This window comes from Gorilla gorilla, chromosome 1 (genome assembly GCF_029281585.2).
Source record: "Gorilla gorilla gorilla isolate KB3781 chromosome 1, NHGRI_mGorGor1-v2.1_pri, whole genome shotgun sequence".
NCBI lineage: Eukaryota > Metazoa > Chordata > Mammalia > Primates > Hominidae > Gorilla > Gorilla gorilla.
This window is the reverse complement of record NC_073224.2, coordinates 193,556,057-193,583,639: the sequence shown is the minus strand read 5'-3', so window position 1 is coordinate 193,583,639 and position 27,583 is coordinate 193,556,057. Positions and strand designations below refer to the sequence as shown.

At 46.9% G+C, this 27,583-nt stretch overlaps 1 protein-coding gene across 6 annotated transcripts; it reads left to right on the top strand.

Moving 5' to 3' along the window:
- The first annotated feature begins 372 nt into the window (after positions 1 to 372).
- NSUN4 (NOP2/Sun RNA methyltransferase 4) lies at positions 373 to 22,342 on the top strand. 6 transcript variants are annotated; one of them, XM_063699117.1, is made up of 7 exons: positions 1,566 to 1,712; positions 4,360 to 4,509; positions 5,016 to 5,359; positions 7,132 to 7,286; positions 13,033 to 13,193; positions 20,860 to 20,984; positions 21,720 to 22,342. In XM_063699117.1, exons 3-7 carry the CDS (start codon positions 5,070 to 5,072, stop codon positions 21,994 to 21,996), a joined length of 1,008 nt encoding a protein of 335 aa, XP_063555187.1. In that variant the 5' UTR covers positions 1,566 to 1,712; positions 4,360 to 4,509; positions 5,016 to 5,069; the 3' UTR covers positions 21,997 to 22,342. The 6 variants fall into 6 exon arrangements, 5 of the variants coding, with proteins under 5 accessions (XP_030863016.1, XP_063555187.1, XP_063555188.1 ...); XM_063699118.1 differs by having other exon boundaries at positions 1,568 to 1,712; positions 4,363 to 4,509; XM_031007156.3 differs by lacking the exons at positions 1,566 to 1,712; positions 4,360 to 4,509 and adding an exon at positions 373 to 1,125.
- Positions 22,343 to 27,583: the final 5,241 nt, after the last annotated feature.

The window sequence follows — 27,583 nt, the reverse complement described above, 5'->3', positions numbered from 1 at the left end:
GGCAGGGAGATTGGCTGGGATTACAGGCGTTGTTATCAGAAAGGGGTCCCAATCCGGACCCCAAGAGAGGTTCATGGATCTCGCACAAGAAAGAATTCAGGGCGAGTCCGCAATGCAAAGTGAGAGCAAGTTTATTAAAGTACAAGAATAAAAGAATGGATAGTCCATAGATAGAGCAGCCCCAAGGGCTGCTGGTTGCCCATTTTTATGGTTATTTCTTGATGGTACGCTAAACAAGGGGTGGGTTATTCACGCCTCCACTTTTTTTTTTTGTTTTTTGTTTTTTTTTTTTGAGACGGAGTCTCGCTTTGTCGCCCAGGCTGGAGTGCAGTGGCGCGATCTGGGCTCACTGCAAGCTCCGCCTCCCGGGTTCACGCCATTCCTCAGCTTCCCGAGTAGCTGGGACTACAGGCGCCAGCAACCTCGCCCGGCTAATTTTTTGTATATTTGGTAGAGACGGGGTTTCACCGTGTTAGCCAGGAGGGTCTCGATCTCCTGACCTCGTGATCTGCTCGCCTCGGCCTCCCAAAGTGCTGGGATTACAGGCGTGAGCCACCACGCCCGGCCAGGTCCCGAAACTTAAGCTTCATTTGTTTCACTGCAAATCTGCTTCTGCCTACAAGTCTGGTCTCATTTTTCTCTACCTAAGTATCTTCCTCCATGCAATTTCGGCCTAGGAGGCCCTTCCCGCCCCTTTTCGCCTAGCTAACTCTTTCGGTACTCAACCACCAGCTCCTAATCCTCCCTGATCCCCCAAGTGGGCTAGGGGCTTCTTTGGAGTCCCTCGCACTGCTCTAAGCATCCAGGCAGAGTCATTATTCCGGGTGCCAGGTTGCTCTTTTTCCAGCAGCCTTCAGGGGACCCCTGGCTGGGCGGAGTCTGTAGAGACGCGCGGAGTCCTGGGAGAGCGTCAGATGTATTTCCTTCCCCTTCTTTCGCTCGTGTCCCGCCGGGTGGCGCTCACCACCTCCCCGGAACACGCGAGTCTCCTGTCGCGGTTCCGGTCGGAATTACCCAGTGGAGCACGCCGATATGGCTGCGCTGACACTGAGGGGTGTCCGGGAGCTGCTGAAGCGTGTGGACTTCGCGACGGTCCTGCGGAGACATCGATATAAGAAGAAATGGGTAAGGTCCGGCTGGGGGCGCAGGAGGGAAAAATGAGGGTGGAAACTTCTCCAGTCTTTCCGTTTCCCGGCCCTCTAGGACGCCTAGCGTCTTTCCCAAGCACTCCACGGAGCGTCCTTAGGCACCTCCCTCCCTCGTCTTTTCCGTCACCGCCTCTGTCCGCACTCTTTATGTCCCGAGCGTTAGTGTCTTCCACTTGTTACGTCTGCAGTCTCCTGACTCCGCCCCTCTAAGTTGCGTCATCACCTTCGCCTTCATTCTTTTAGTGATGTCACTGTCTCTTGTTCCCCAGCTGTGTCCACCTACCTTTCTGTCCCCCACTCCCCCTTTTACTTCCTTCCCTCCCCTCCCCCTTTCCCTTGCTCATTCTTCCCCCACATGACTTCTCCTCCTTTCCTCATTGTTTTTCCAGCCCGGTCGCCCCCACCCCTCGGAAAATACCATAGCGACCTTGCCTGCACTCCTGGGTCTCCGCCGCCTTGCAGGAAAGGATTCAGCCCCTTCCTCAACCTCGAGCTGCCTCTGGCGACCGGGAAAGGTTCCAGCGACCACCCTGTCCATACTGCCGGCCCAAACGCTGGCAAAAGGTGCAACGAATCCTCTTATCCTCTGGACTCTCCCTGCTTCTCCAGAGACCCTTTTTCTTGCCTCACTGGAAGCCCTGGAATTTCTTCTATGACCGGCACGCCCCCCTGCCCACCCCAGCCGATTCCCTCGCCACCTCCACCATCTCTTCCACCCCCACAACCTTTCTCGCACTCAGGGAGATGGTCTTTTGAGTCCTCTTCCCCACTCCTGGAAAGGACCTACTGCCGCGAGCCCTGCCACTCGGGTTCCCCACTCTCCAGCCCTTATTTTGAGCAGTTCAGCATTCCGGGGTCACCCCCTCTCTGTCAGCGGACCCCTTATTGCAGCTGGATTAGTCCCTCCAGAATGCGGCGTCCCTGTCTTCAAGGCACGTACTTTGACCAGCACACTAATCTCTGTTACTCTAGCGGATGCCCTTCAGCTTTTGGAACCAGCCCGGCAACCTCCTTTCCCCTTGCTCATCAGTCCCCGGGAACCAGCCCAGTGACCTCCCCTCAGCTCACTCATGTACCCTTGGAAACTGGACCCATGATTTCGCCTCCTCCTACACATAGGACCCCGGGAACTTGCCTCACGATTTCACCTCGTCTTGCTCGCCGGCTGGTGGAAACTAGTCCTATGGCCTCCCCAACCCTTTCTCACAGAGTTTTGGAAACTGGGCTGATGATCTCTCTGCCCTCTCACTGGTTCTCAGGGAGAAGTTATAATGACCCCCTTCTCTCCCCAGCATCTTCCCCACCTACTGGCAGCTTTTACCATGGCAGCCTTAAGCCTCTAGACTCTTGTGAACCCAAACCACAGCTTGACCCGCCCCTTGAGAAAAATTGTTGTGGCTCCCCACTCTCTTCTCAGGCAGGCATGCCTGGCTCTCCCAGCTCACCTCAAGAGGGCTTTTATCATTACTCCCATCTTTCCTCAGAGGCCTACATACCTACCCCTGGGAGTCTTTGCTATGCCATCTGCCTGCGCCCCGGGAGTACTGATTCTCCTTGCCCACCCCAGTCCCAGGCTCCCAGGAAGGCTTGCATTGAGTCCCTTCTCTCCTGGGAGGCAACTGGGAACTCTTACCTCATCCTGACCCCGGGCACCACAACTTCTGGTCCCCCCTGTTCCCAGGAACCATCTCGTCCCCATGGTCCTCATTCTGTCCTTTCCTTCCCTTCACCCCTGGGCAACCAGTTTATATCTCCACCCCAGTCACTTCCCCGCAGAAGCTATAATGAACCCCCTCTTCCCACTCCAGTTTCCCCCCAACCGAAGTCCCCTAAGTCCCCAGAGTTAAGACAGTCACGTATTCCCCACAAATGTCTTTCCCTAGTCAACACTCCCCAGCACACCCCTTCTGGCCAGCCCAAGCCCGCTAAGGCCCACACCTGTCCCCCACCTCCCTCCTGCCTCTCTGGTCCTTCTTGTATGCAGCCATACATCACAACTCCTTCAAATTCCAGCCCCAAAGAACTTCCCCCAGGGACTACCTTACCGACTGTGGTCCCTAGAATTCTCAAAAGTGTTATCCCCACTTCTCTTCCCCTCTGCCTTCCTTGTGATCCTGTCTTGGCCAATAGTTATGCTCAGAGCAGCCCCCATGGACCCTCCATAGGGCCCCCCTGCAATACCCATATATGCTCTGTGGTTCCCTCCACCCCCCATCCCTGCCCACTGTCTGGCTCCCTCAATCATTCGACAGGCCCCCCTCCCATTGTGCCCCTGTGTGACACCTATAGCACTCCCAGGGACCCACCCCAACCTCGTTGTCAGCCTGTGATGCCTCCTTGTTCTACCTACATCTATTCTTTTATCCCTTTGAGAACACCCTTTGATCCTCAAAGTTTACCCATTGTCCCCCGAGTCCGGGCCTACCCTGATACTGTCCCCTGTGGCCTCCATATCTACCCTGTGGCCTCTCAAGGCCCTTGCAAAGAGCCTCTGCAGATCCCCTACAGCTGCCCTTTGCCTTCATCCAAGGATTCCAGCTGTAGCACCAATCCCAGCTGTAGTTCAACTATTATTAGCAAATGCCAGAGTAGTGACAGCGAGAGCAGGAGTTCCCACCAAAGCCAAAGCTGGAGCCAAAGCAAGAGTCCCCATGATGGCAGAAGTCAGAGCTGGAGCAAGAGCCATCATCTGAGCAGAAGTCCAAGTCAGAAAAGGAGTCCCTATCCTAGCAGAAGCTGGGGCCGGAGCAGTAATCCTCAACAAAACACAAGTCAGGGCCAGAGTGAGAGTCCCCAGCTTAGCATAAATGAGCGCCAGGGTGAGAGTCCCCAAATTAGCAGAGGTCAGGGCAAGAGCAAGAGTCTATGATGGCAAAAGTCGGAACCGGAGCAAGAGTCCCCAACATGGCAAAGGTCAAGGCCAGAGCAAGAGTCCCCAACATAGCAGGAGCCAGAGCAAGAGTCCCAGTGGGGCAAAAGTCATAGAGCAAGAGTCCTCACCATAACAAGAAATGAGGGCCAGAGCAAAAGTTCTGACCAGACCAAAAATCTAGGCCAGAGCAAGGCATAGATAGTAACAAGATTGCCAGCTATAGCAAGCATCCCAGCTGCAGCAACCAGGACCGACTTGTGCACTCCTCATCTGAAGTCTTCATTTCTCTTTTACTCTGCCTCCTCGTTCTTGTCCTCTTGTCCCCTGCTACCCCCATAGCAGTCATCCTACAAGTCCCTGTTTTGGTTCACACCTCAAGATTCTGTGGGCCCTCCTTATCCAACCTTTCTGGGGTCTGGGAACTCTCCCAGCATGACCCTCAACCCTCTGATTCTAAGCATGGTGGTGCTAGTCACTGCGTGACGCTAGGTAAGTTACCCACATCTCTTCATCAAATTGAAATGTTGTTAATTTTTTTTTTGTATCTTACTGAGCTATCAGTTGTAGTGCTCACATAAGCTAGTAGACATGAAAGTGCTTTGAAAATAGAACTGTTCACAAGAAAAGGGCCTTTTGCTTTTAAGTTCAAAGCTTCCCAGAGCCTCCATAGTTTCTCCTAATCTTCTGCAGGCTCTCCTCAAGAGTCCTCTCCTGAGCTCCCATATTCCTAAGTTCCTCTTTCTCCAAGGTCCCCCTTCTTGATGATCCCCGCACAGTACCGTGAGAGTTACATCTTTATCTGACAACCCTGGGATGGGAAGGCCCACCCTCCACTACTTTTCCCTCTCACACTTCTCTGGCAGGCAGGCAGGATGCAAAAGCAGGAGTGGGCACTAGCTGGATCCAAGTTTGCCCCTAGGCTCTGAGGTGGGGTCAGGTAATAGGGGGTAGAGTCAAGACTGGGAAAACCAATAAGCCTGTCCTCTCTCTTTTAGGCTGCCACAGAGCCCAAATTCCCTGCTGTTCGACTGGCTTTGCAGAATTTTGACATGACTTACAGTGTGCAGTTTGGAGATCTTTGGCCATCAATCCGTGTCAGTCTCCTCTCAGAGCAGAAGTATGGTGCACTGGTCAATAACTTTGCTGCCTGGGATCATGTAAGTGCTAAGCTGGAGCAGCTGAGTGCCAAGGACTTTGTGAATGAAGCCATCTCCCACTGGGAACTGCAGTCTGAGGGTGGCCAATCTGCAGCCCCATCCCCTGCCTCCTGGGCCTGCAGTCCGAACCTTCGATGCTTCACTTTTGACAGGGGGGATATCAGTCGCTTCCCTCCTGCCAGGTAGGATCTGGAGCCATGACTGGAGCGGTCCTGAGTGCCTGCTGGAAGTAGACATGTTGAGACCCAGCTTCTACCCTCTGCAATAAGGACCATAATATTGCTAATATTTATGGCATGTTTATACAGACTAGGCATTTTTTGAGGTGCTGTACATATGTTATCTCTTTTTGTTCTGTCAACAGCCTTATGAAGTAGGTAATATTATTGCTCTTTTACATTTGGGGAAACTGAGGTACAGAGAAGTTAAGATTCTTACTTGCTTTAGGTCCCTCAGATGGTAAGTGGTGTGACTAATATTTAGACCCAGAACCTGCACTTTGAACCCACTCTGCTCTGTGCCTCTGGTAGAAAACAGCCACGTTTTACATGAGCACTCACTGGGCCCTCTCAAGTTGAAATGTGTGTTATTCACAGCAGTCTTCTCATTTTGCCCTCACAGCCACCCATCAAAGTGAATAGGAAAAGTAACTTCATGGTAGCAAAGAGGTAGTGGGACTTTCCTAGGAAATAGGGCTGGCCTAGGGGCACAAACTTGGTATTAGACTGGGAAAAAGAAAGGAGAACTTCAGTTTCTTGATTCAATCCTCATGTATATGAAGTTGAATGAGAAAAGACTGCAGAATCAAATGCTGAATTATGCTTTAACAATTAAGGAGAGCTCAATGTTAGTTGTAGGGTATGGGAATTGATTTTTGAAAGACTGATTTATTTATTAAAAAATATTGGCCGGGCGTGGTGGTTCACGCCTTTAATCATAGCACTTTGTGAGGCCGAGGCGGGCGGATTGCCTGAGCTCAGGAGTTTGAGACCAGCCTGGGCAACACGATGAAACCCTGTCTCTACTAAAATACAAAAAAATTAGCTGGGTGTGGTGGCGTGCGCCTGTAGTCCCAGCTACTTGGGAGGCTGAGGCAGGAGAATTGCTTGAACCCAGGAGGTGGAGGTTGCAGTGAGCTGAGATTGTGCCACCGTACTCCAGTCTGGGCGACAGAGCGAGACTCTGTCTCAAAAAAAAAAAAAAAAAAAAAAAAAAAATTATCTACCAAATGCTAGGCATTTAAGTGCCTTGATGAACAAGCCCTCATAGAGCTTCCAGTTTAGTGAGGAAGACAGCTATTTAAAAACAATAATTGGCCAGGCACAGTGGTTCACACCTGTAATCCCAGCACTTTGGGAGGCCGAGGCGGGCAGATCATCTGAGGTTAGGAGTTCAAGACCAGCCTGGCCAAAATGGTGAAACCCCATCTCTACTAAAAAATACAAAAAATTAGCTGGGCATGGTGGCACAAGCCTGTAATCCCAGCTACTTGGGAGGCTAAGGCAGGAGAATCACTTGAATCTGGGAGGCAGAGGTTGCAGTGGGCCAAGATTGTGCCACCGCACTCCAGCCTGGGCAACGGAGGGAGACTGCGTCTCAAAAAAAAAAAAAAAAAAATTTGGTGGCGGGCACCTGTAATCCCAGATATTCAGGAGGTTGAGACGGGAGAATCACTTGAACTTGGGAGGTGGAGGTTGCAGCGAGCCAAGATCGTGCCACTGCGCTTCAGCCTGGGCAACAAAAGTGAAACTCCGTCAATCAATCAATCAGTAAATAAATAATCATTCTGGCTCCCGTATAGATGAGTGAATAAGTGAATAAGTAAGTGTGGGTCTGAAAAATGAGTTTTTGGTGATTGGAGCTCAAGCCCCAGAGGGCATGGACTTGGTGGCCTAGACTCCCAGTGGGTGTCCTGACCTGGAATTTAACAATAAAGTGGTCTCCTCTTTTCCAGACCTGGCAGCCTGGGTGTCATGGAGTACTACCTGATGGATGCTGCCTCCTTGCTGCCTGTTCTGGCCCTCGGCCTGCAGCCTGGGGACATCGTGCTTGACCTATGTGCAGCTCCTGGGGGAAAGACACTAGCGTTGCTTCAGACTGGCTGTTGCCGTAAGTCAGGGTGCTGGTGTGTTGGGCAGAGAGAGCTCCCCACCTCACCTAGTCCCAGGTACATTTAATATGGTAGGTTCGGCCAGGCGCAGTGGCTCCCGCCTGTAATCCCAGCACTTTGGGAGGCCGAGGGAGGCGGATCACCTGATGTCAGGAGTTCCAGACCAGCCTGGTCAACATGGTGAAACACCATCTCTACTAAAAATACATAAATTAGCTGGGTGTGGTGGTGCACTCCTGTAATACCAGCTACTCAGGAGGCTGAGGCAGGAGAATTGCTTGGACTCGGGAAGTGGAGGTTACAATGAGCTGAGATCCTGCCACTGCACTCCAGCCTTGGCGACAGAGTGAAACCCTGTCTCACACACACACACAAAAAGAATATGGTAGGTTCTCTAGTCCCAAAGTCAGAGTGGAGGGTAGTACTTACTTTCTAAGCTTGTGTATTTTTTCATTAGTTCTTCTCTTTCTCTGTCAATTGGTCAAGAAAGATTGCTGAGCAAGTTCTCTGAAGTCAGATTGAAGTAGGGCTCTGATCAGTTGATCACATGATACACACTCCTCTTCATCTGTTTACTTTTCCTCTAAGGTTAAGCCCATTTCTTTAGCCTACCAACTAAAATGATAAGATCTGCCTGCAGCCACCATTTATATGCTTTATATGTCACTCTTCTATCTAGGCTTTATGTGCTTTAACCTTACTCTGCTACTCTCTGTTGCCTTTGCTCTTGTTAAATTTTCTCCCTGGAATTCCCTCACCCTTGGCTGTCCAAATCCTTTTGACTTTCTTTTTTTTTCTCTTTTTTTCGAGATGGAGTCTCACTCTGTCGCCCAGGTTGGAGTTCAGTGGCGCGACCTCGGCTAACTGCAAGCTCCGCCTCCCGGGTTCACGCCATTCTCCTGCCTCAGCCTCCCTACTAGCTAGGACTACAGGCGCCCACAACCACGCCCAGCTAATTTGTTTTTGTACTTTTAGTAGAGACAGGGTTTCACCCTGTTAGCCAGGATGGTCTCAATCTCCTGACCTTGTGATCTGCCCACCTAGGCCTCCCAAATTGCTGGGATTACAGGCGTGAGCCACCGTGCCCGGCCCCTTGTGTTAAGTACTCACTTCAGCCCTCCACTGGCCGATATCCTGCCTACCCAGTCATCCTTTTGACTTTCAAGCCTCAGCTCAAGTGTGCCACCTCCTGGACGTCTGTCCTTATGACCTCTGCTGGCCGGTTCAGAAATGATGCCTGTCTCCTATGCTCCCACAGCATGGGTATCGCCCTTGCAACATTAGCCTTGCCTTAGGGCTTTACTAGTTAATATATCTTCTCCCTCTTAAAGATGATGGATTCTGGCCGGGCACGGTGGCTCACGCCTATAATTCCAGCACTTTGGAAGGCTGAGGCGGGTGGATCACCTGAGGTCAGGAGTTCAAGACAAGCCTGGCTAACATGGTAAAACCCCGTTTCTATTAAAAATACAAAAAATTAGCCGGGCCTGGTGGTGGGCTAATCCCAACTACTCGGGAGGCTGAGGCAGGAAAATCGCTTGAACCTGGGAGATGGAGGTTGCAGTGAGCCGAGATCACGCCATTGCACTTCCACTTGGGCAACAAGAGCAAAACTCTGTCTCAAAAAAAAAAAAAAAAAAAAAAAAAGTGGATTCCTTGGGGATAGGCCCACATCTTATTTGTCTCAGTAAAGTAGCCCAGCGAAGGCCTTGTGCACTGTTTTTTGTTTTTTTTTTTTGAGAAGAAGTTTCGCTTTTCTACCCAAGCTGGAGTGCAGTGGCACGATCTTAGCTCAATACAACCTTCGCCTTCTGGTTCCAAGCGATTCTCTTGCCTCAGCCTCCTGAGTAGCTGGGATTACAGGCACCCACCACCACACCCGGATAATTTTTGTATTTTTAGTAGAGATGGGGTTTCACCATGTTGGCCAGGCTGGTCTCAAATTCCTGACCTCGCAATCCACCCACCTCGGCCTCCCAAAGTGCTGAGATTACAGGCGTGAACCACCACGCCCAGTCTTGTGCACTGTTTTTTTCGCTTGTTTTTTTGTTTTTTTTTTTTTTTTGAGACGGAGTCTTTTTCTGTCACCCAGGCTGGAGTGCAGTGGCGTGATCTCGGCTCACTGCAAGCTCCGCCTCCCGGGTTCATGCCATTCTCCTGCCTCAGCCTCCCAAATAGCTGGGACCACGGGCGCCCGCCACCACACCCGGCTAATTTTTTTGTATTTTTAGTAGAGATGGGGTTTCACCGTGTTAGCCAGGATGGTCTTGATCTCCTGACCTCGTGATCCGCCCACCTCGGCCTCCCAAAGTGCTGGGATTACAGGCGTGAGCCACCGCGCCTGGCCCCTTGTGCACTGTTAAGTACTCACTTCAGCCATCCACTGGCCGATATCCTGCCTTAAAATAGATAGTTTTTTTCCTTTGGCCCCTGACAAAGGGCCATAATTTACACACCTAACCTGGAGCTCAGCCAGGCTTCTCTTGCCGTGTGCCCAAGCCCTTCTGTTGGACCTAGACCCTTCTTTTCCAGGTCTTGTCAGCCAGCTTGCACAGTTGGAGTCAGCACCCAGCCTTATGATAGGCATTGGTTGATTCAGAGAGATACCCCATTTGGTCATAGCCTTCTGGAAGTCCAGAGGGAGAGAAGAAAAGATGGGGTCATGGGCTTAATGAATCCAATGCAAGAGAGCCCAGCCTGTGTGCTGGACAATTCTTATCTGACTGAATGCTGTGGGAATCCATTAGAAGGGAGATGAGTAAGGGTAGGGTTACTTGGAGGAGGAGGAACTTGAACTAGGAGGAGGAAGAAGGGCAAAGAAGAAGTAATTGAGAGTTGTTCTCCTAAGGCATGCTTAACTATCAGCACCTCACCTTCATCCCAGCTCCTCATCAAGTGACAACTCTTGATCCAAGGAAAATGGGATCACGGAATTTGTATAAGAAGGGAAATTAGTGTTTACTTAGTCTAGCCCTCATATTTTATGGAGGGAGAAATTGAGTTCTGTGGAGATTAAATAAATAATACAAGAATTGGAGGTAGAGCCAGAACTGGAACCCGTCTTTCTTTTTCTCAGTTCATATCCTTCTGCAAATTCCTCTAGAGCAGAGAATACAATTTTTACTTCTTTGAGCGCCCTCAAAAATGGAAACATTGGCCGGGGGGGCGGTGACTCACGCCTGTAATCCCAGCACAAGCTAGGAGGCCGAGGCAGGTGGAATACTTGAGTCCAGGAGTTTGAGACTAGCCTGGGCAACATAGACCTCGTCTCCATTAAAAAAAAAGGAGACATTTATTTATGGGATTACTAAGCTGGTTCATAGTAGTGACCACTATTAGATAAGGTGGACACTTGCATCTCGCATTCTTTACCATTCCCACCCTACCTTCTTGTTCTTTGACTCAGAGGCCAGGTATCAAGTGTCATTTATCATCAAGCTTGCAGTATTTTTCTCATAGTAGCACTAAGATCAAAGTGAGATATTTCTTGAACTCATGTCTACCAATAAAGAGAAAATGAAAGGTAGATGGTAAATCAGAATTAGGTTTGGTTGCATTTGATAGAAAACCTAACTAATTGGCTTAAAGAGGAAACATTAATTTATCTCATACATAAGAGAAGCTGAGATATAGGCACTCCAGGTATGGAGGCTCCACAATCATCAGGGACTTAAGCTCCCTTTTTCCTTTTGCAACGTATTTTGTTGCTAGTGTCAGCCTTAGCCTCCCTCCCTTTAAGAGGGAGAAGATATGTAACTAGTAAAGCTCTAAGGCAAGGCCTCATGGTCCAGAATGACTGCTGGAAGTCCAGCCATCACATCCATATTTGAGTCAAGAGGAAAGGATTGGGCAGAAGAGACTCATTTCATCTCCCAATTATGTCAGCCTTTTAAGAATATCTTCCCAGAATTCCTATCCAATACTTATGCCTACAACTATGACCAAAAGTTAGTCATATAGTCATACTTAGTTGTAAAAGAAAGGCTTAGCCGGGTGTGGTGGCTCACACCTGTAATCCCAGCACTTTGGGAGGCCGAGGCAGGCAGATCACCTGAGGTCGGGAGTTCAAGACCAGCCTGACCAACATGGAGAAACCCCGTCTCTACTAAAAATACAAAATTTGCCGGCGTGGTGGCGCATGCCTGTAATCCCAGCTACTCGGGAGGCTGAGGCAGGAGAATCGCTTGAACCCGGGAGGCGGAGGTTATGGTAAGCCGAGATCGCGCCATTGCACTCTAGCCTGGGCAACAAGAGCGAAACTAAAGAAAGGTTGAGAAATGTAGTCTTTTGGGGCAATTTTCCCCTTCCAAAAAATTGGGGTTCTATTCATAAGGAGGAAGAGGAGAATAATTTTGGGTAAATAAACTGTAGTATCTACCAAAGATGAAGAGAACCATAGGTTTCCAGAATAGTGGGAGAGCATATTTTTTTAGAAATAAATATTCTTGGCTGGGCATGGTGGCCCACACCCATCATCCCAGCACTTTGGGAGGCTGAGGTGGGAGAATTGCTTGAGGCCAGGAATTCAAGACCTACCTGGGCAACATAGTGAGACCCAGTCTCTTTTTTTTTTTTTTGAGATGGAGTCTTGCTCTGTCGCCCAGGCTGGAATGCAGTGGCGCCATCTTGGCTCACTGCAAGCTCTGCCTCCTGGGTTCATGCCTTTCCCCTGCCTCAGCCTCCCGAGTAGCTGGGACTACAGGCACCCACCACCATGCCCGGCTAATTTTTTGTATTTTTAGTAGAGACGGGGTTTCACCATGTTAGCCAGGATGGTCTCGATCTCCTGACCTTGTGATCTGCCTGCCTTGTCCTCCCAAAGTGCTGGGATTACAGGTGTGAGCCACCGTGCCTGGCCTTCCAGTCTCTTTTTAAAAAATTATTTAAATATATTTTTATTTTTGTAGAAATGAGGTATCACTATGTTGCCCAGGCTGGTCTTGAACTCCTGGGCTGAAGCAATCCACCTACTTTGGCCTCCTCCCAAAGTGCTGGGATGAGAGGCGTGAGCCACTATGCCCAGACTCAGAGACCCTGTCTTAAAAAAAAAAAAAAGAATGTGGCTGGGTGCAATGGCTCACACCTGTAATCCTAGTACTTTGGGAGGCCAAGGCAGGTGGGATCACCTGAGGTCAGGAGTTCAAGACCAGCCTGGCCAACATGGTGAAACCCTGTCTCTACTAAAAATGCAAAAATTAGTCGGGTGTAGTGGTGCACACCCATAGTCCCAGCTACTCAGGAGGCTAAGGCATGATAATCACTTGAACCCAGGAGGTGGAGGTTGCAGTGAGCTGAGAGTGTGCCACTGAACTCCAGCCTGGGCGACAGAATGAGACTCTGTCTTAAAAAAAAAAACGAAAGAGAGGGAGAGAAAGAAAAGGAAAGAAAGGAAAGGGAGGAAAGGGGAGAGGGAAAGGAGAGAAGAAAGGGGAAAGGAATGGGGAAAGGAAAAGGGGAAAGGGGAGAAAGGGGAGAGGGGACAGGAAAGGAGAAAGGAAAGGAGTCTTACTTGGTCTGCTTTATTCATTGACTTAAATAACTTTGATACTTTCTGGCCCATTTAGGTGTTTGCCATTGTAACCCCACTCAGAATGACTGATGCTGTGCCATGCACATAATAAACGTTCCTGATGCTGGGGTTTGCATTGGCTGGGACTGCCTGATAATTGGTCTGACTCCATCAGTGCCATTGTTGGTGGAATGTTTCACTGGGCCATGGCCTCTGAAGTATCTTTATTTCCATAGGCAATCTTGCTGCCAATGATCTCTCCCCATCACGAATAGCCAGACTACAGAAGATCCTTCACAGCTATGTGCCTGAAGAGATCAGGGATGGAAATCAAGTTCGAGTTACCTCATGGGATGGCAGGAAATGGGGAGAACTGGAAGGGGACACCTATGACCGGGTGAGTGATTCTTGATTTAAGACATGCATCCAGCTTAATGCGGCCTCCCCATCCTGGTTCTAGGGCCTGAGGGGTTAGGATCCAGCCCCTATGTTTGAGCATGTAGAGCTGTTTTTGGACTGGCCAGTTCTACATCGGTGATTTGACCAAAAGAAAAATCAGCTTAGATGACTGGTTATTATCTCTATTAAAGACAGTTGGCAGCAAAAAAGAATTTGAACCTATTTGAGTAGGGGAAAAATGTACTAGGCTTACTTTATTTCTCAAGTCACTTGGTTGCTCAGAAAGCCTCATGAAGGTAAGTATGAATAAGCTCATTTATTTATTTTTGAATGTTAGTACAGCACATGGTACAAAATTCAGAAGGCACAAAAGAGTATCCAATGAAAAGTGAGTTTTTCTCATCTGGCCTGTAGCCCCCTACTTCCCCACCCTATAGGTAATGATTGTTTCTTTTTTCTTTTGAGACGGAGTTTCGCTTTTGTTGCCCAGGCTGGAGTGCAATGGCGCGATCTCTGCTCACTGCAGCCTCCGCCTCCTGGGTTCAGGCAATTCTCTGCCTCAGCCTCCCGAGTAGCTGGGATTACAAGCGCCCACCACCACGCCCGGCTAATTTTGTATTTTTTTTAGTAGAGACGGGGCTTCACCATCTTGGCCAGGCTGGTCTTGACCACCCGCCTCGGCCTCCCAAAGTGCTAGGATTACAGGCGTGAGCCACTGCGCCCAGCCGGTAGTATATTATATTATACTCACTATTCTGAACTTTGTATTTTTTTATTTAATAATGTGTCCTGGGGTTAAATCCTTTTTAAATTTTGTTGACATTGTGGAAGTATAGTTGTTGAATAACAGTTTACATCCATTTAAGATTTTGATAGCGATTGCTAAATTTCTCTGTGGAGGTTAAACCAGTTTCACTCCTACTGGTAATGAATGAGTACTGATTTCCCACATGCTGCCAATATTGGTGCTATCAAACTTAACTTTTTTGCCAAATGGATAGTATCTAATTTACAATCTCTTATTAATCATGTTGAAAATCTCCATATTTATTTTTAAAGTTTTTTTTTTTGAGTGGCAGGTTTTCACTTTGTCACCCAGGCTGGAGTACAGTGGTGTGAACACAGCTCACTGCAGCCTCAACCTCCTGGGCTCAAGGGGTCCTCCTGCCTCAGTTTCCCGAGTAGCTGGGACTAGAGTGTGCCACCATGCCCAGCAAATGATTTTTTGTAGAGATGGGGTCTCACTATGTTGCCCAGGCTGGCCTCGAACTCCTGGGCTTGAGCAGTCCTCCCACCTTGTCCTCCCAAAGTGCTGGGACTATAGGTGTAAGCCACTGTGCTGGGCCAGTCTCTTCATGTTTTTAAGTTATTTATTTTATTTTAAATGGCATACTCTAAAAATATTTGTTTAGAACACATATTTCTAAAAATATATAAAATATATAGCTGTTGTCTCTGTGTTGTCACCTGATTTACCTAATCTGTCTAGTTCTCACCATTCTGCCTCAACCACTCTAAGAAACTGAAAGAAAGACCAAGGCTTATGGAATCTTAGATAGGCTTGAGACTTGCTCTCTGCCTGTGTAGGAATCCCCTACTCATTTTTTTCTTTTTTTTTTTTTGAGACAGTTTTGCTCTTGTTGCCCAGGCTGGAGTGCAGTGGCGCAATCTTGGCTCACTGCAGCCTCCGCCTCCCGGGTTCAAGCCTGGGTTCAAAGTTCGATTCTCTTGCCTCAGCCTTCCAGGCAGCTGGGATTACAGGTGTGTGCCACCACGCCTGGCTAATTTTGTATTTTTTTAGTAGAGACGGGGTTTCACCATGTTGGTCAGACTGGTCTCGAACACCTGACCTCAAGTGATCCATTCGCCTCAGCCTCCCAAAGTGCTGGGATTATAGGCGTGAGCCACTGTGCCCGGCCTATTCATTTTTCTTGATATGAGAGCAGTGGAACATGATGGAGAGAGCATGACCTCTCCTGTCAGCCTAACCAGTTTCTACATTACAGGGGTGCTACTTACTAACCTTAGGCAAACTGTTGATCTTGCTGAACTTCAACCTCTTCGTTTGTGAAACAGGGTAATCCTACCACTTAGGATTATTGTGAGGATTCAGTGAGAGTATCCAGGGAAAGCACTTAGTATAGTACCTGGCGGTGAAGATTCGGCAAGCAGGACCCATTATCATTATTCAGCCTATGCTTAAACACATCCGTTGATGGGTGCACACTGAGATTCTGTTGTTGAACACTTATAATGTTAGAAAGTTCTGCCTCTTACTGCAATCTGTAGATAGCATGGTATATGGGTTAGGGCAAGGATTCTGGAGTCAGACTGCTTGGATTAGTCCTGGTTCCATTACTTATCGGCCAGAGAAGTTTCGGTGAGTTACTTAACTTTCAGTTAAGCTTCAGCTTCTTCATCTGTAAAATGAGGATAATAGTATAGTGCCTATCCCGTAGGTGAAAATTAAATAAGAATGCATTTGGCACAATGTCTGGAATATAGAAAACATTCAGTAGTATTATAATCATCACAATCCTTACCATTATTATTATTATTTCCATTCATTGATCCTAGCTACTTATTTTAGAACAATATAGAATGAGTGACCTGCTATTTCACTTGACAGCTTTAATGTTTGAAGATGTCTTTGTTAACTTGTTTGTTGAAAAACTAGTTGTGGCCGGGCACGGTGGCTAACGACTGTAATCCCAGCACTTTGGGAGGCCAAGGTGGGTGGATCACCTGAGGTCAGGAGTTTGAGACCAGCCTGGCCAACGTGGTGAAACCCCGTCTCTACTAAAAATACAAAATTAGCCGGGTGTGGTGGCAGGCACCTGTAATCCCAGCTACTCGAGAGGCTGAGGCAGGAGAATTGCTTGAACCCAGGAGGCAGAGGTTGCAGTGAGCTGAGATCGTGCCATTGCATTCCAGCCTGGGGAACAAGAGTGAGACTTTGTCTCAAAAAAAAAAAAAAAACTAGTTGTGTACAATATACTCTGTGGTAGGCAAGTGTTAAGCACTTTTATTTATTTATTTGAGACAAGGTCTTGCTCTGTTGCCCAGGCTGGAATGCAGTGGCGCAATCATGGCTCACTGCAGTCTTGACTTTCTGGGCTTAAGTGATCCTCCTACCTCAACCTCCCAAGTAGTTGAGACTACAGGCATGTGCACCATGCCTGGCTAATTTTTTAACTTTTTGTAGAGATGAGGTCTCACTATGTTGTCCAAGCTGGTCTCGAATTCCTGAGCTCAAGTGATCCTCCTGCCTCAGCCCCCCAAAGCATTAGGATTACAGGTGTGAGCCACCGTGCCCAGCCGTGTTAAGCACTTTAGATGCAAAGAAGAATACTGCTTCAAGGCCGGGCGCGGTGGCTCACGCCTGTATTCCCAGCACTTTGGGAGGCCAAGGCGGGCGGATCACGAGGTCAGGAGATCGAGACCATCCTGGCTAACACGGTGAAACCCCGTCTCTACTAAAAATACAAAAAATTAGCCGGGCGAGATGGTGGGCACCTGGAATCCCAGCTATGCGGGAGGCTGAGGCAGGAGAATGGCGTAAACCCTGGGGGGCGGAGCCTGCAGTGAGCCGAGATCGCGCCACTGCACTCCAGCCTGGGAGACAGCGAGCTTCTGTCTCAAAAAAAAAAAAAGAAGAAGAAGAATACTACTTCAGAGCTCTACATACTCTTGGTAACTCCATCCTTCTCCTGCTCCACTTGTCCATCAGCTGGAGAAGGGACAGGACCTCAGAGCTCTGCATGTTCATGGAAGACACTAACCCTTCCCTCCACGTCACAACTTTCTTTTTTTTGTGAGCTCAAGTTTATTTCAAATAATACAATGTTTATTTGAACATGTTTCTATCTTCCCTTATAATACAATATTATACAAATCGATATTAATACAAATAATATTTGTTAGACACTTGCCCAGGGCTGAGATTCAGTGGGAGCACTATCCTGGCACGACTGGTTATTTATGACTGACATCCATGCCAGTGCCTGATGTGAAGATGCATGTGCCATATCTGATGTGGAGTGGTTTGACTACCCTCCCTAAATGTTTCCTAAGTGTAGTGCAACAGTACAACTTCCTTTTCTTTCTTCTGTGACTGAGTGAGATCAACATATTTTTTTATTTTTGAGACAGGGTTTCACTCCCATCGCCCAGCCTGGAGTGCAATGGCACAATCTCGGCTCACTGCAACCTCTGCTTCCTGGGCTCAAGCAATTCTCCTGCCTCATCCTCCCAAGTAGCTGGGAGTACAGGCACGTGCCAGCATGTCCAGCTAATTTTTTTGGTATTTTTTGTAGAGACGGGGTTTTGTCATATTGCCCAGGGTGGTCTCGAAATCCTGGGCTAAAGTGATCTGCCCGCCTTGGCCTCTCAACATGAACATTTTCCACAGTTGACACTACTGAAACAATATTAGAAATATATTAGAACCAAGATATTCAGATATATTGCCATCGATTTATAGTCCCCTTGAAATTACATAGCTCTGCTGTTTCTCTGCATTAGGGGCTCAGGAGTCCAGCGGTCCTAAGTATACCTTGCAGCCATCTTCCTAAGAGTTCTGGCCATGACTCAGGACACTGAGAAGGAGTAAGGAAGGAGTCTATAGACATTTCCTCCATTTTGGGTTGGGGAAACTCCTACAGCTTTTTTTTTAAAGCATTGCAGTTATACCTTTGCTCATCCCTTTATATTTAGGCCATTTCCTTTTAGGTGTATCTCTTATATGCTGCATAGACAGGTTTTGCTTTGTGAGCCAATCTATAAATTTTATTCTTTTCATTGCTGACTTAAGCAATTGATGCCATTGATGATTTTGGTCTCAGCTCTGTCAAATTATTATCATTTTATTTATTTATTTTTTGAGACAGTCTCGCTCTGTTGCCCAAGTTGGAGTACAGTGGTGCCATCTTGGCTCACTGCAACCTCCACCTTCCGGGTTCAAGCAATTCTTGTGCCTCAGCCTCCCAAATAGCTGGGATTACAGGCGCCCGCCACCATGCCTGGCTAATTTTTGTATTTATTTATTTATTTATTTATTTTGAGACGGAGTCTCGCTCTGTCACCCAGGCTGGAGTGCAGTGGCGCAATCTTGGCTCACTGCAACCTCCGCCTCCTGGGTTCAAGCGATTCTTCTGCCTCAGCCTCCTGAGTAGCTGGGATTACAGGTGCCCGCCACCGTGCCCGGCTAATTTTTGTATTTTTAGTAGAGACAGGGTTTCGCCATGTTGGCCAGGCTGGTCTCTAACTCCTTACCTCAGGTGATCCGCCCGCCTCGGCCTCCCAAAGTGCTGGGATTATAGGCGTGAGCTACTGCTCCTGGCCTAATTTTTTTTTTTTTTTTTTTTTTGAGATGGAGTCTCACTCTGTTGCCAGGCTGGAGTGCAGTGGTACGATCTCTGCTCACTGCAACCTGTGCCTCCTGGATTTAAGCGATTGTCCTGCCTCAGCCTCCCGGGTAGCTGGGACTACAGGTGCATGCCACCACAGCCAACTAATTTTTGTCTTTTTAGTAGAGATGGGGTTTCACCATGTTGGTCAGGATGGTCTCGATCTCTTGACCTTGTGATCTGCCTGCCTTGGCCTCCCAAAGTGCTGGAATTACAGGTGTGAGCCGCTGCGCCTGACCCCTGTCAAATTATTTTACTGTGTTTATTTACCATGTTTCTTTCACTGTGGGGTCTCTGTCCTTGCTGTTTTGTTTTTCTTTTAACTTCTTTTGTTATTTAGGAAGGTTTATATTAATATTTTAATTCTACATTGGATAATTCCTATATCAAAACTATTGTTAACAATCAGTTACAGATGGATCTTCGTCTACTCTTTCTCCCCTTCTCACTCCTGCTCTTTCTCCCTTTCTCACTCCAGCAGTTGACTAGTCTCATTGAAAAAACAAATTGGGGCCGGCCAGGCATGATGGCTCATGCCTGTAATCCCAGCACTTTAGGAGGCTGAGGCGGGTAAATCACCTGAGGTTAAGATTTCGAGACCAACCTGGCCAATAGGGCGAAACCCCGTCTCTACTAAAAAAATACAAAAATTAGCTGAGCATGGTATTGTGCGCCTGTAGTCCCAGCTACTTAGGAGGCTGAGGTGGGAGAATCGCTTGAACCTGGGAGGAGGAGGTTGCAGTGAGCCGAGATCGTGCCATTGTGCTCCAGCCTGGGTGACAGCGAGACTCCATCCCAAAAACAAACAAACAAATAAACTGGGAATTTAGTTTTACTGGTTGCTGTTTCTGCTGACTTGCTCAAGGAGTCGTGTTTCCTTTTAAGTTTTGTGGTTATTTTTGTGTCCTGTAGTAAGTTTTTTTTTTTTTTCGAGGCGAAGTCTCACTTTGTTGCCAAGACTGGAGTGCAGTGGCGCGGTCTTGGCTTACTGCTACCTCCGCCTCCCAGGTTCAAGCAATTCTCCCACCTCAGCCTCCTGAGTAGTAGCTGGGACTACAAGAACGCTGCCACCACGCCCGGCTAATTTTTTTTTTTTTTTGAGATGGCGTCTTGCTCTGGCGCCCAGGCTGGAGTGCAATGGCGCGATCTTGGCTCACTGCAACCTGTGCCTCCCAAGTTCAAGTGATTATCCTGCCTTAGCCTCCCGAGTAGCTGGGATTACAGGTGTGTGCCACCATGCCTGGCTAGTTTTTAAATTTTTTGTAGCTGGGACTACAGGTGCATGCCACCATGCCCAGCTAATTAAAAAATTTTTTTTGTGCAGGTGGGGTCTCACTATGTTGTCCAGACTGTAATAACTTTCCTATTGGAGTATAATACAGAAGTGACCAAATCATAAGTGTACTGTTTAAAGAATTATCTTATAGTTAGCCTGGGCAACATAGCAAAATGCTGTCCCTACAAAAATACAAAAATTAGGCCGGGCATGGTGGCTCATGCCTGTAATCCTAGCATTTCAGGAGGCCAAGGTGGGCGGATCATGAGGTCAGGAGATCGAGACCATCCTGGCTAGCACGATGAAACCCCGGCTCTACTAAAAATACAAAAAATTAGCCGGGCATGGTGGCAGGCGCCTGTAGTCCCAGCTACTCGGGAGGCTGAGGCAGGAGAATGGCGTAAACCCGGGAGGTGGAGCTTGCAGTGAGCCGAGATTGCACCACTGCACTCCAGCCTGGGTGACAAAGCAAGACTCCATCTCAAAAAAAAAAAAAAAAAAAAAAAAATATATATATATATATATATATATATATATATATATATATATATATAAAAATTAGTCTGGAGTGGTGGTTTGCATCTATGGCCCCAGCTACTCAGGAGGCTGAGGTGGGAGGATTGCTTGATCCCAGGGAGTTTGAGGCTGCAATGACCTATGATCACATCACTGTACTCCAGTCTGGGCAACAGAGCAAGATTTGTCTCTAAAAATTTAAAAAAAAAAAAAATTATAGTTATTTGTGTGTTAGTTTTGGGTTTTTGACCAGCCATGAATATTCCCAAATATACTATTTTCCACTCATTATTTCACAATTGTCTACCAAGTTAAAATGAAGAACTTTGTCAGGTACTCTGCAAAGGAGGGATGGGCAGAGGGAATATTTCACAAACTTAGGCCAGGGGCCTAAAACATCTCTGGCCTAAGGAAGAGAAGCCTATAAGGATCTTTAATACTTTACCCTTTAACACTCTGGGTAGGTGCTGGTGGATGTGCCCTGTACCACAGACCGCCACTCCCTTCATGAGGAGGAGAACAACATCTTTAAGCGGTCAAGGAAGAAGGAGCGACAGATATTGCCTGTGCTGCAAGTGCAGCTTCTTGCGTGAGTGACAGATTTTTAAACTCAGGACTTTGTGCCAGAGTGCTCTGGGAGACTGGGAGACTGGAAGCTCTTACCAAGACCATAACCCACACAAGAATCTTATGGCTGGAGATCTGCCTAGAGGAGACAGAAATGGGATCATCTCTGGAACATAAAAACCCTATTTGAATTAGCTGGGTGTGGAGATGCACACCTGTAGTCCCAGCTACTCAGGGGGCTGAGGGAGGAGAATCACTTGAACCTAGGAGGTGGAGGCTGCAGTGAGCTGAGATCGTGCCACTGCACTCCAGCCTGGGTAACAGAGCAAGACTCTGTCTCAAAAAACAAAAACAAAAAAGCAACCCTATCTAGTAGGACATATATACTAGAGTGGGCTGCACAGATTGACTCATGCTATTTCATCCTCAGTACCAGTGAGTAGCACATGTTTGAAAAATAGCTGCTAGAGTAAGGACTCATTCTATAGCCAGCATAGCAATTTGGTCCATAAACAAGAGCTCAGGGGGTCATTGTAAGGAGACTTCCTAGTGAAGAGCTCATGGAGTAACGTTGGGTTGCTGTCTGCCTTGAGAATGACTTTTCAGACAGTGTCATTGTGGAAGGGACTTGAGAGGCAGTCTAACCAGCTACCCATCCTGTAGTAGCCTTCCCTTATCCATGTTTCCAGCTCCTTATGTTGTTCTTCTACTGCTGGGAAGCTCACTAGTCACTGCTTCTGTCTCTTTCTGGTTTCAGGGCTGGACTCCTTGCCACCAAACCAGGAGGCCACGTTGTCTATTCCACCTGCTCACTCTCACACTTACAGAATGAGTATGTGGTGCAAGGTGCCATTGAGCTCCTGGCCAATCAATACAGCATCCAGGTACAGGTGGAAGATCTGACTCACTTCCGAAGGCTTTTCATGGACACATTTTGTTTCTTCTCATCCTGTCAGGTCGGGGAGCTGGTAATACCAAACCTCATGGCCAATTTTGGCCCTATGTACTTCTGCAAAATGCGTAGGCTGACATAGTATCACCCAATCCCTGAAGCAAGAATACAAAGGGTATACTCTGTTGGATGCACCAGAAACTGGAAACTGGGACCAGTGGCAGAGATGCACTCTGGGTCCTGTCTCCATCCTGTTTGTGTCTTTCTGCAGTTTTCGGCAATAAGAAGTAGAAGAATTTCTGTCCTGCTGTCCAATTGTGGAGCATCAGCAGGTTTCTAACTCACTCATTACCCCCTACCCCATCTCCAGGCCTGTACTAAAGTTTGCTGCCCGCTTAAGGGGCTTAGAAGGAGAAGCCAGTGAGCAGGCTCACGCTAAGTTGTAAACATAGGAGAAGCATTTGGCCAATAAAGTTGTTGAAACTCTATAGACCTGGGGCTGCAGTTGGGGACTTCATGTCAGTGCAAATGCCATTAGTTCCATTTGTACCAGCCAGTTACTGAGCCCCTGTCACCCTTGAAGTGAGTTCCACCTGACCAGTCTTGAGCAGCCAACAGGCTCAATTAAGCCCACCTGGTTTTTCCATATGGCCCATGATCTAATTTAAGGAACAAGTAACTAAAAATGTTAAGCCAGTGCAAAATAATCTGCTTACCTACTCACATTGGAAAAGCCCTCTGAGCTGAATAATTCTGGCCATTCCTGCTGTCAACAATACTGCTGCCCAAATGTGGCTTAGGAGGCTGCTTCTGCCACAAAACCGTCATACTCTTGTGCATGCCTTGTTCTTTGTTCATTCATCTAGCAGGTATTCCCAGACCTCGTGTATGACAGGTAGCTAGGGAGCTCTTGGAGATGTAGCAGTTGGGATTGTGGGAGATTACTGGGCTTCCTCATCCTTTAGAATGGTAACTCTCCTTTTGCTTTCTGAACACCTAGGAATTTCCTGATGTTTTGTTTTGTTGGATTCCAGACTTTTTGTTGTTTCTAGTCTGCAGCTGAGCTCTGGTGCCTGTTCTTTGGCCCACCCCCTAATCCCTAACTCTTCCCTCAGCATCACAAGGCTTCACTGCACACACTGTGTTCAGGGCAAGATTTCATCATTTACTAACTGCATACTCGATATGTTGTTTTTGTAACTTTAGCCAAAAGAAAGTAACCTTTAGTGGCAGGGATATAAAAAATTGCTCAGGGTCACTTGTAGATATTTTCTTTTTAAACATTTTTTTTTTTTTCCTGGAAAACATCCTGTGCAGAAAAGGGTATATAACTTTAGAATACCTGAAGGCTTCTTGGCTCTTCCACTTTCCTTATTCCTCCTCTTCCTGCCACTCTTTTTGTCCCTTCTGTCTTTCCTGCTCATCCTTATTTGGGTATTAGAGGTGTCAGTTGAGGAGGGACTTTAGCTGAGGTTAAGCCTTCTTTTGGGATTTGCATTGTAATTGAGGGCCCTGGAAGATCTCTGAGACTCAAAATCAGGTGAAGCTAGGAAGATGGAGCTTTAAGGAGCATGGCTAGTGCTCTGAGTAGGACCCTAACCAGCCTCCGTGCGTGGCATATGGTCCCTGCATGCTGTTCGCTCTGTATAGTACTTAGTATTTGCTGAGGCTAAGAGGCCTCAGGTGCCTGGGCTTCTGCCCTTGGACTCCTGGATATCCAGCCTGGTGCTAATTGAATGCTAAGCAGTGGTAATTCAAAATGAGAGGGTCCCCTGCCTCTAGAGTCATCATCTAATTGGGGACAGGCAGACCTAGATAAGAAAAGCAGAGAACTACTTTGGAAAACAGTTTATCTGCTGTAATTGAACATTCAGCTACCCTATAACCCAGTTAATCCAATACTGGGGATAAATCCTAGAGAAACTCATACATGTACACCAGGAGATGTGTACAAGAATATTCACAGCAACGCTATTCACAAAAGCAAAAGCCTAGAAATAACCCAGATGCCCATGAGCAAGAGAGTGGACAAGTAAACTGGAATATTCACATAATAGAACATTATACAATTGTCAAATGAACTATAGTGATACCTAACCATATGGATGAATCTGAGCAATAAAATAATTAAGTGAAAAAAGTTTAATCCCAGAAGAGTAAATGTAGCATGATGCCCTTTCTAAATGAAAGGTTTTTTCTTTTCTATGGAGTTATTCTTTACATACAATATAGTTCATAAATTTTAAATATATTGTTTAATAAATTTTGATAATTGTATATAATAGTATAGTCACCATCACCATCAAGATGTAGAAAATAGAAAATAGGCTAGGCACAGTGGCTCACGCCTATAATCTCAACACTTTGGGAGGCCGAGGTGGGAAGATCACTTGATCCCAGGAATTCTAGATCAGCTTGGACAATATAGTGAGACCTGGTCTTTACCAAAAAAAAAAAAAAAAATTTAGCTGGGTGCGCTGGCATGTGCCTGTGGTCCCAGCTACTCAGGAGGCTGAGGCAGGAGGATCACTTGAGCACAGGAGTTTGAGGCTGCAGTGAGCAGCCTGGGCAAGAGAGTGAGACTCCGTTTTGTGCCACTGCACTCCAGCCAGGGTGACAGAGTGAGATTCTGTCTCAAAAAAAAAAAAAAAAAAAAGGCATTGGGATTTATAATGTGCTGTTTAAAGTCTGAAGCTTGGCCAGGTGCGGTGGCTCACGCCTGTAATCCCAAAACTTTGGAAGGCTGAGGCAGGTGGATCACCTGAGGTCAGGAGGAGTTCAAGACCAGCCTGGCCAATGTGGTGAAACCCCATCTCTATAAAAATACAAAAGGGCATGATGGCAGGTGCCTGTAATCTCAGCTACTCAGTAGGCTGGGGCGGGAGAATCGCTTGAACCTGGGAGGTGGAGGTTTCAGTGAGCCAAGATAGCGCCATTGCACTCCAGCGTGGGCGACAGCGAGAGACTTCATTTCGATAAATAAGTAAGTAAATAAATAAATAAATAAAAGTCTGAAGCTCCACTGGTCACTCCTTTTATTGATTATTTGCAGCTGGTCTAACCAGTTACATATGTCTGGCTTGATTACATGGCCAGAGCAACATAAAAGCCCTGCTGGGAACTTCTGATTTGAGCTCTTCCAAAACCAGGATGGATGCCTCATATAGATCATGATGATTCAATCCAAAGGCACGTTGCAGTGCAGTCCACATGTGCATAAGGACCATGGGGAGCTTGTATTTGGGAATTCTGAGATTCCTGATGTTTACCTACCTAGTCTTTCTCTTGCTGCCCTGTATCCTTTGCCTTTAAATAAAAATCTTAAGTGATTATGCTCTGTGAAGCCTGGATAATCCTTTCAAATATTTGGTCTTGGAAAATTTTTGCATATATACATGGAATCATACAATATGTAGTCTTTGGCGTTTGACTTCTTTGACTTAGTGTAATGTTTTTGAGATTCAGTTTGTTGTGAGTATTAATGTTTTGTTCCTTTTTATTGCTGAATTGTATTCCATGGTGCAGACATACCACCATGTTGTTTATCTGTTCACCAGTTGATGGACATTTGAGTTGCTTCCAGTTTGGGGCTATTATTAGTAATGCTGCCAATACCTTTTGGGTATATAATTTTGTGAGTACGTGTTTTCTTTTCTTTTTTTATTTTTTGAGATGGAGTCTCACTCTTTTGCCCAGGCTGGAGTGCAATGGTGCAATCTCAGCTCACTGCAACCCCCGCCTCCCAGGTTCAAGCGATTCTTCTGCCGCAGCTTCCTGAGTAGCTGGGATTACAGGCACCCACCACCATGCCTGGCTAATTTCTTTGTATTTTTAGTAGAAACGGGGTTTCGCCATGTTGGCCAGGCTGGTCTCGAACTCCTGACCTCAGATGATCCACCTACCTCGGCCTCCCAAAGTGCTAGGATTACAGGTGTGAACCACTGTGCCCAGCCCATGTTTTCTTCTGAGTAAATACTTAGGGATAGAATTGCTAGGTCATATGGTAAATGTATGTTTAACTTTATAAGGTACCACCATACTGTTTTCCAAAGTGGATCTACCATTTTGCACGGCCATCAGCAATGTATGAGAGGTCCATTTGCTCCACATCTTTACTAACACTTAGGATTATCAACCTTAAACTTTATTGTAGTGGGCCGGGCAGGGTGGCTGATGTCTGTAATCCCAGTACTTTGGGAGGCCGAGGCAGGCGGATCACTTAAGGTCAGGAGTTCAAGACCAGCCTGGTTAACGTGGGAAAACCCCGTCTCTAAAAATGCAAAAATTAGCCGAGTGTGGTGGCACATACCTGTGATTCCAGCTACTTGGGAGACTAAGGCATGAGAATCGCTTGCACCCAGGAGGTAGAGGTTGCAGTGAGCTGGGATTGCACCACTGTACTCCAGCCTGGGCAACAGAGGGAGACTCTGTCTCAAAAATAAATAATAAATAAAAACTTCATTCTAGTGGATGTATCTTGATACCTCGTTGTGGTCCTAATTTGCATTTCTCTAATGAGTAGTGATGCTATAAAATTAAATACAACTAAGAATTTAAAAACATGTAAAAAGAACATGTATGCAGTAAAACCATGTAAGAAGGAAAGAATGGTTCTCACTATGGAATTCAGTATAATGGTTCTTACAGATAGGGGGATAGGATGGGGCTGGAGGGAACATAAAGTTAGATTATTGTTAAGGCTCTAGCTTTTATGTTTGGTGCTTATTGAATTATTAAAAGCAGCTAAGTTAATAAAAAGTTATACATAAAAATTTGTTATTCATGACAAAAGTGATAAAAGTATGTTATAAACAAAGATTATGATTAATTCAATTTTGTACACCTGAGGTCTCCCTAAAAAAAGAGAAGGGGGTTGGCTGGGCATGGTGGCATGGTGGCTCATGCCTGTAATCCCAGTACTTTGGGAGGCCAAGGCAGGTGGATCACCTGAGGTCAGGAGTTCGAGACCAGGCTGGCCAACATGGTGAAACCCCATCTCTACTAAAAATACAAAAAAAAAAAAAAAAGAGAAGCAGGTAGAGAACCAAGCCCACAGAGAATAATAATGCAAAATATGGCTTAATGTAGGAGGGATCATATTGAGAGACCTGGAAGCTTAGCAGTATTGCCTCAGTCTTGTTCATGAGCTCCTCTTTCCTTGTGACTTGCAACAGTTCAACCACAGCAGAGGGTCAGGTATTGGGGCAGTTATGGGTCAATATAGATTGATAGCTTGGATCTATGGTTTTCACCTTTAAGGAGTCACAAATCTGTTTGAGAGACTGGTAAAAGCTTTGGCCGTTCTCAGAAAAATAAAGACAAAAAACACCATAGCATTTTACATATAATTTCAGGGGCTTGGGTACTTCCTAAGGCCTATCTCCCCCAAGTTAAGAACCTTTGGATTAGAAGATCTCAGATTTGAGGGTCTTTAGTGGAAGGCAAGGGGGTCAAGCAGAGACCCCAGTAACAACTCAAATCATCACTCTCACCCCTGCCAATCTGCCCTTCTTCCCATCTGCATTCTTCATCTCCAAACTTAACACCACCCTTTACCCTGCTGCCCATGCCAGAAACTGCAGCTATCCTTGATGCAGTGACAGTAATCACTACTGTATATCGAACGTACCTGAGCCAGGCCCATGTGAAAAAAGCATTGTTTTACTTACATCGTTTCTTACTTTCACGGAAACCCTGGGATATGCTCTTTTTTGTTGTTGCCTATTTAT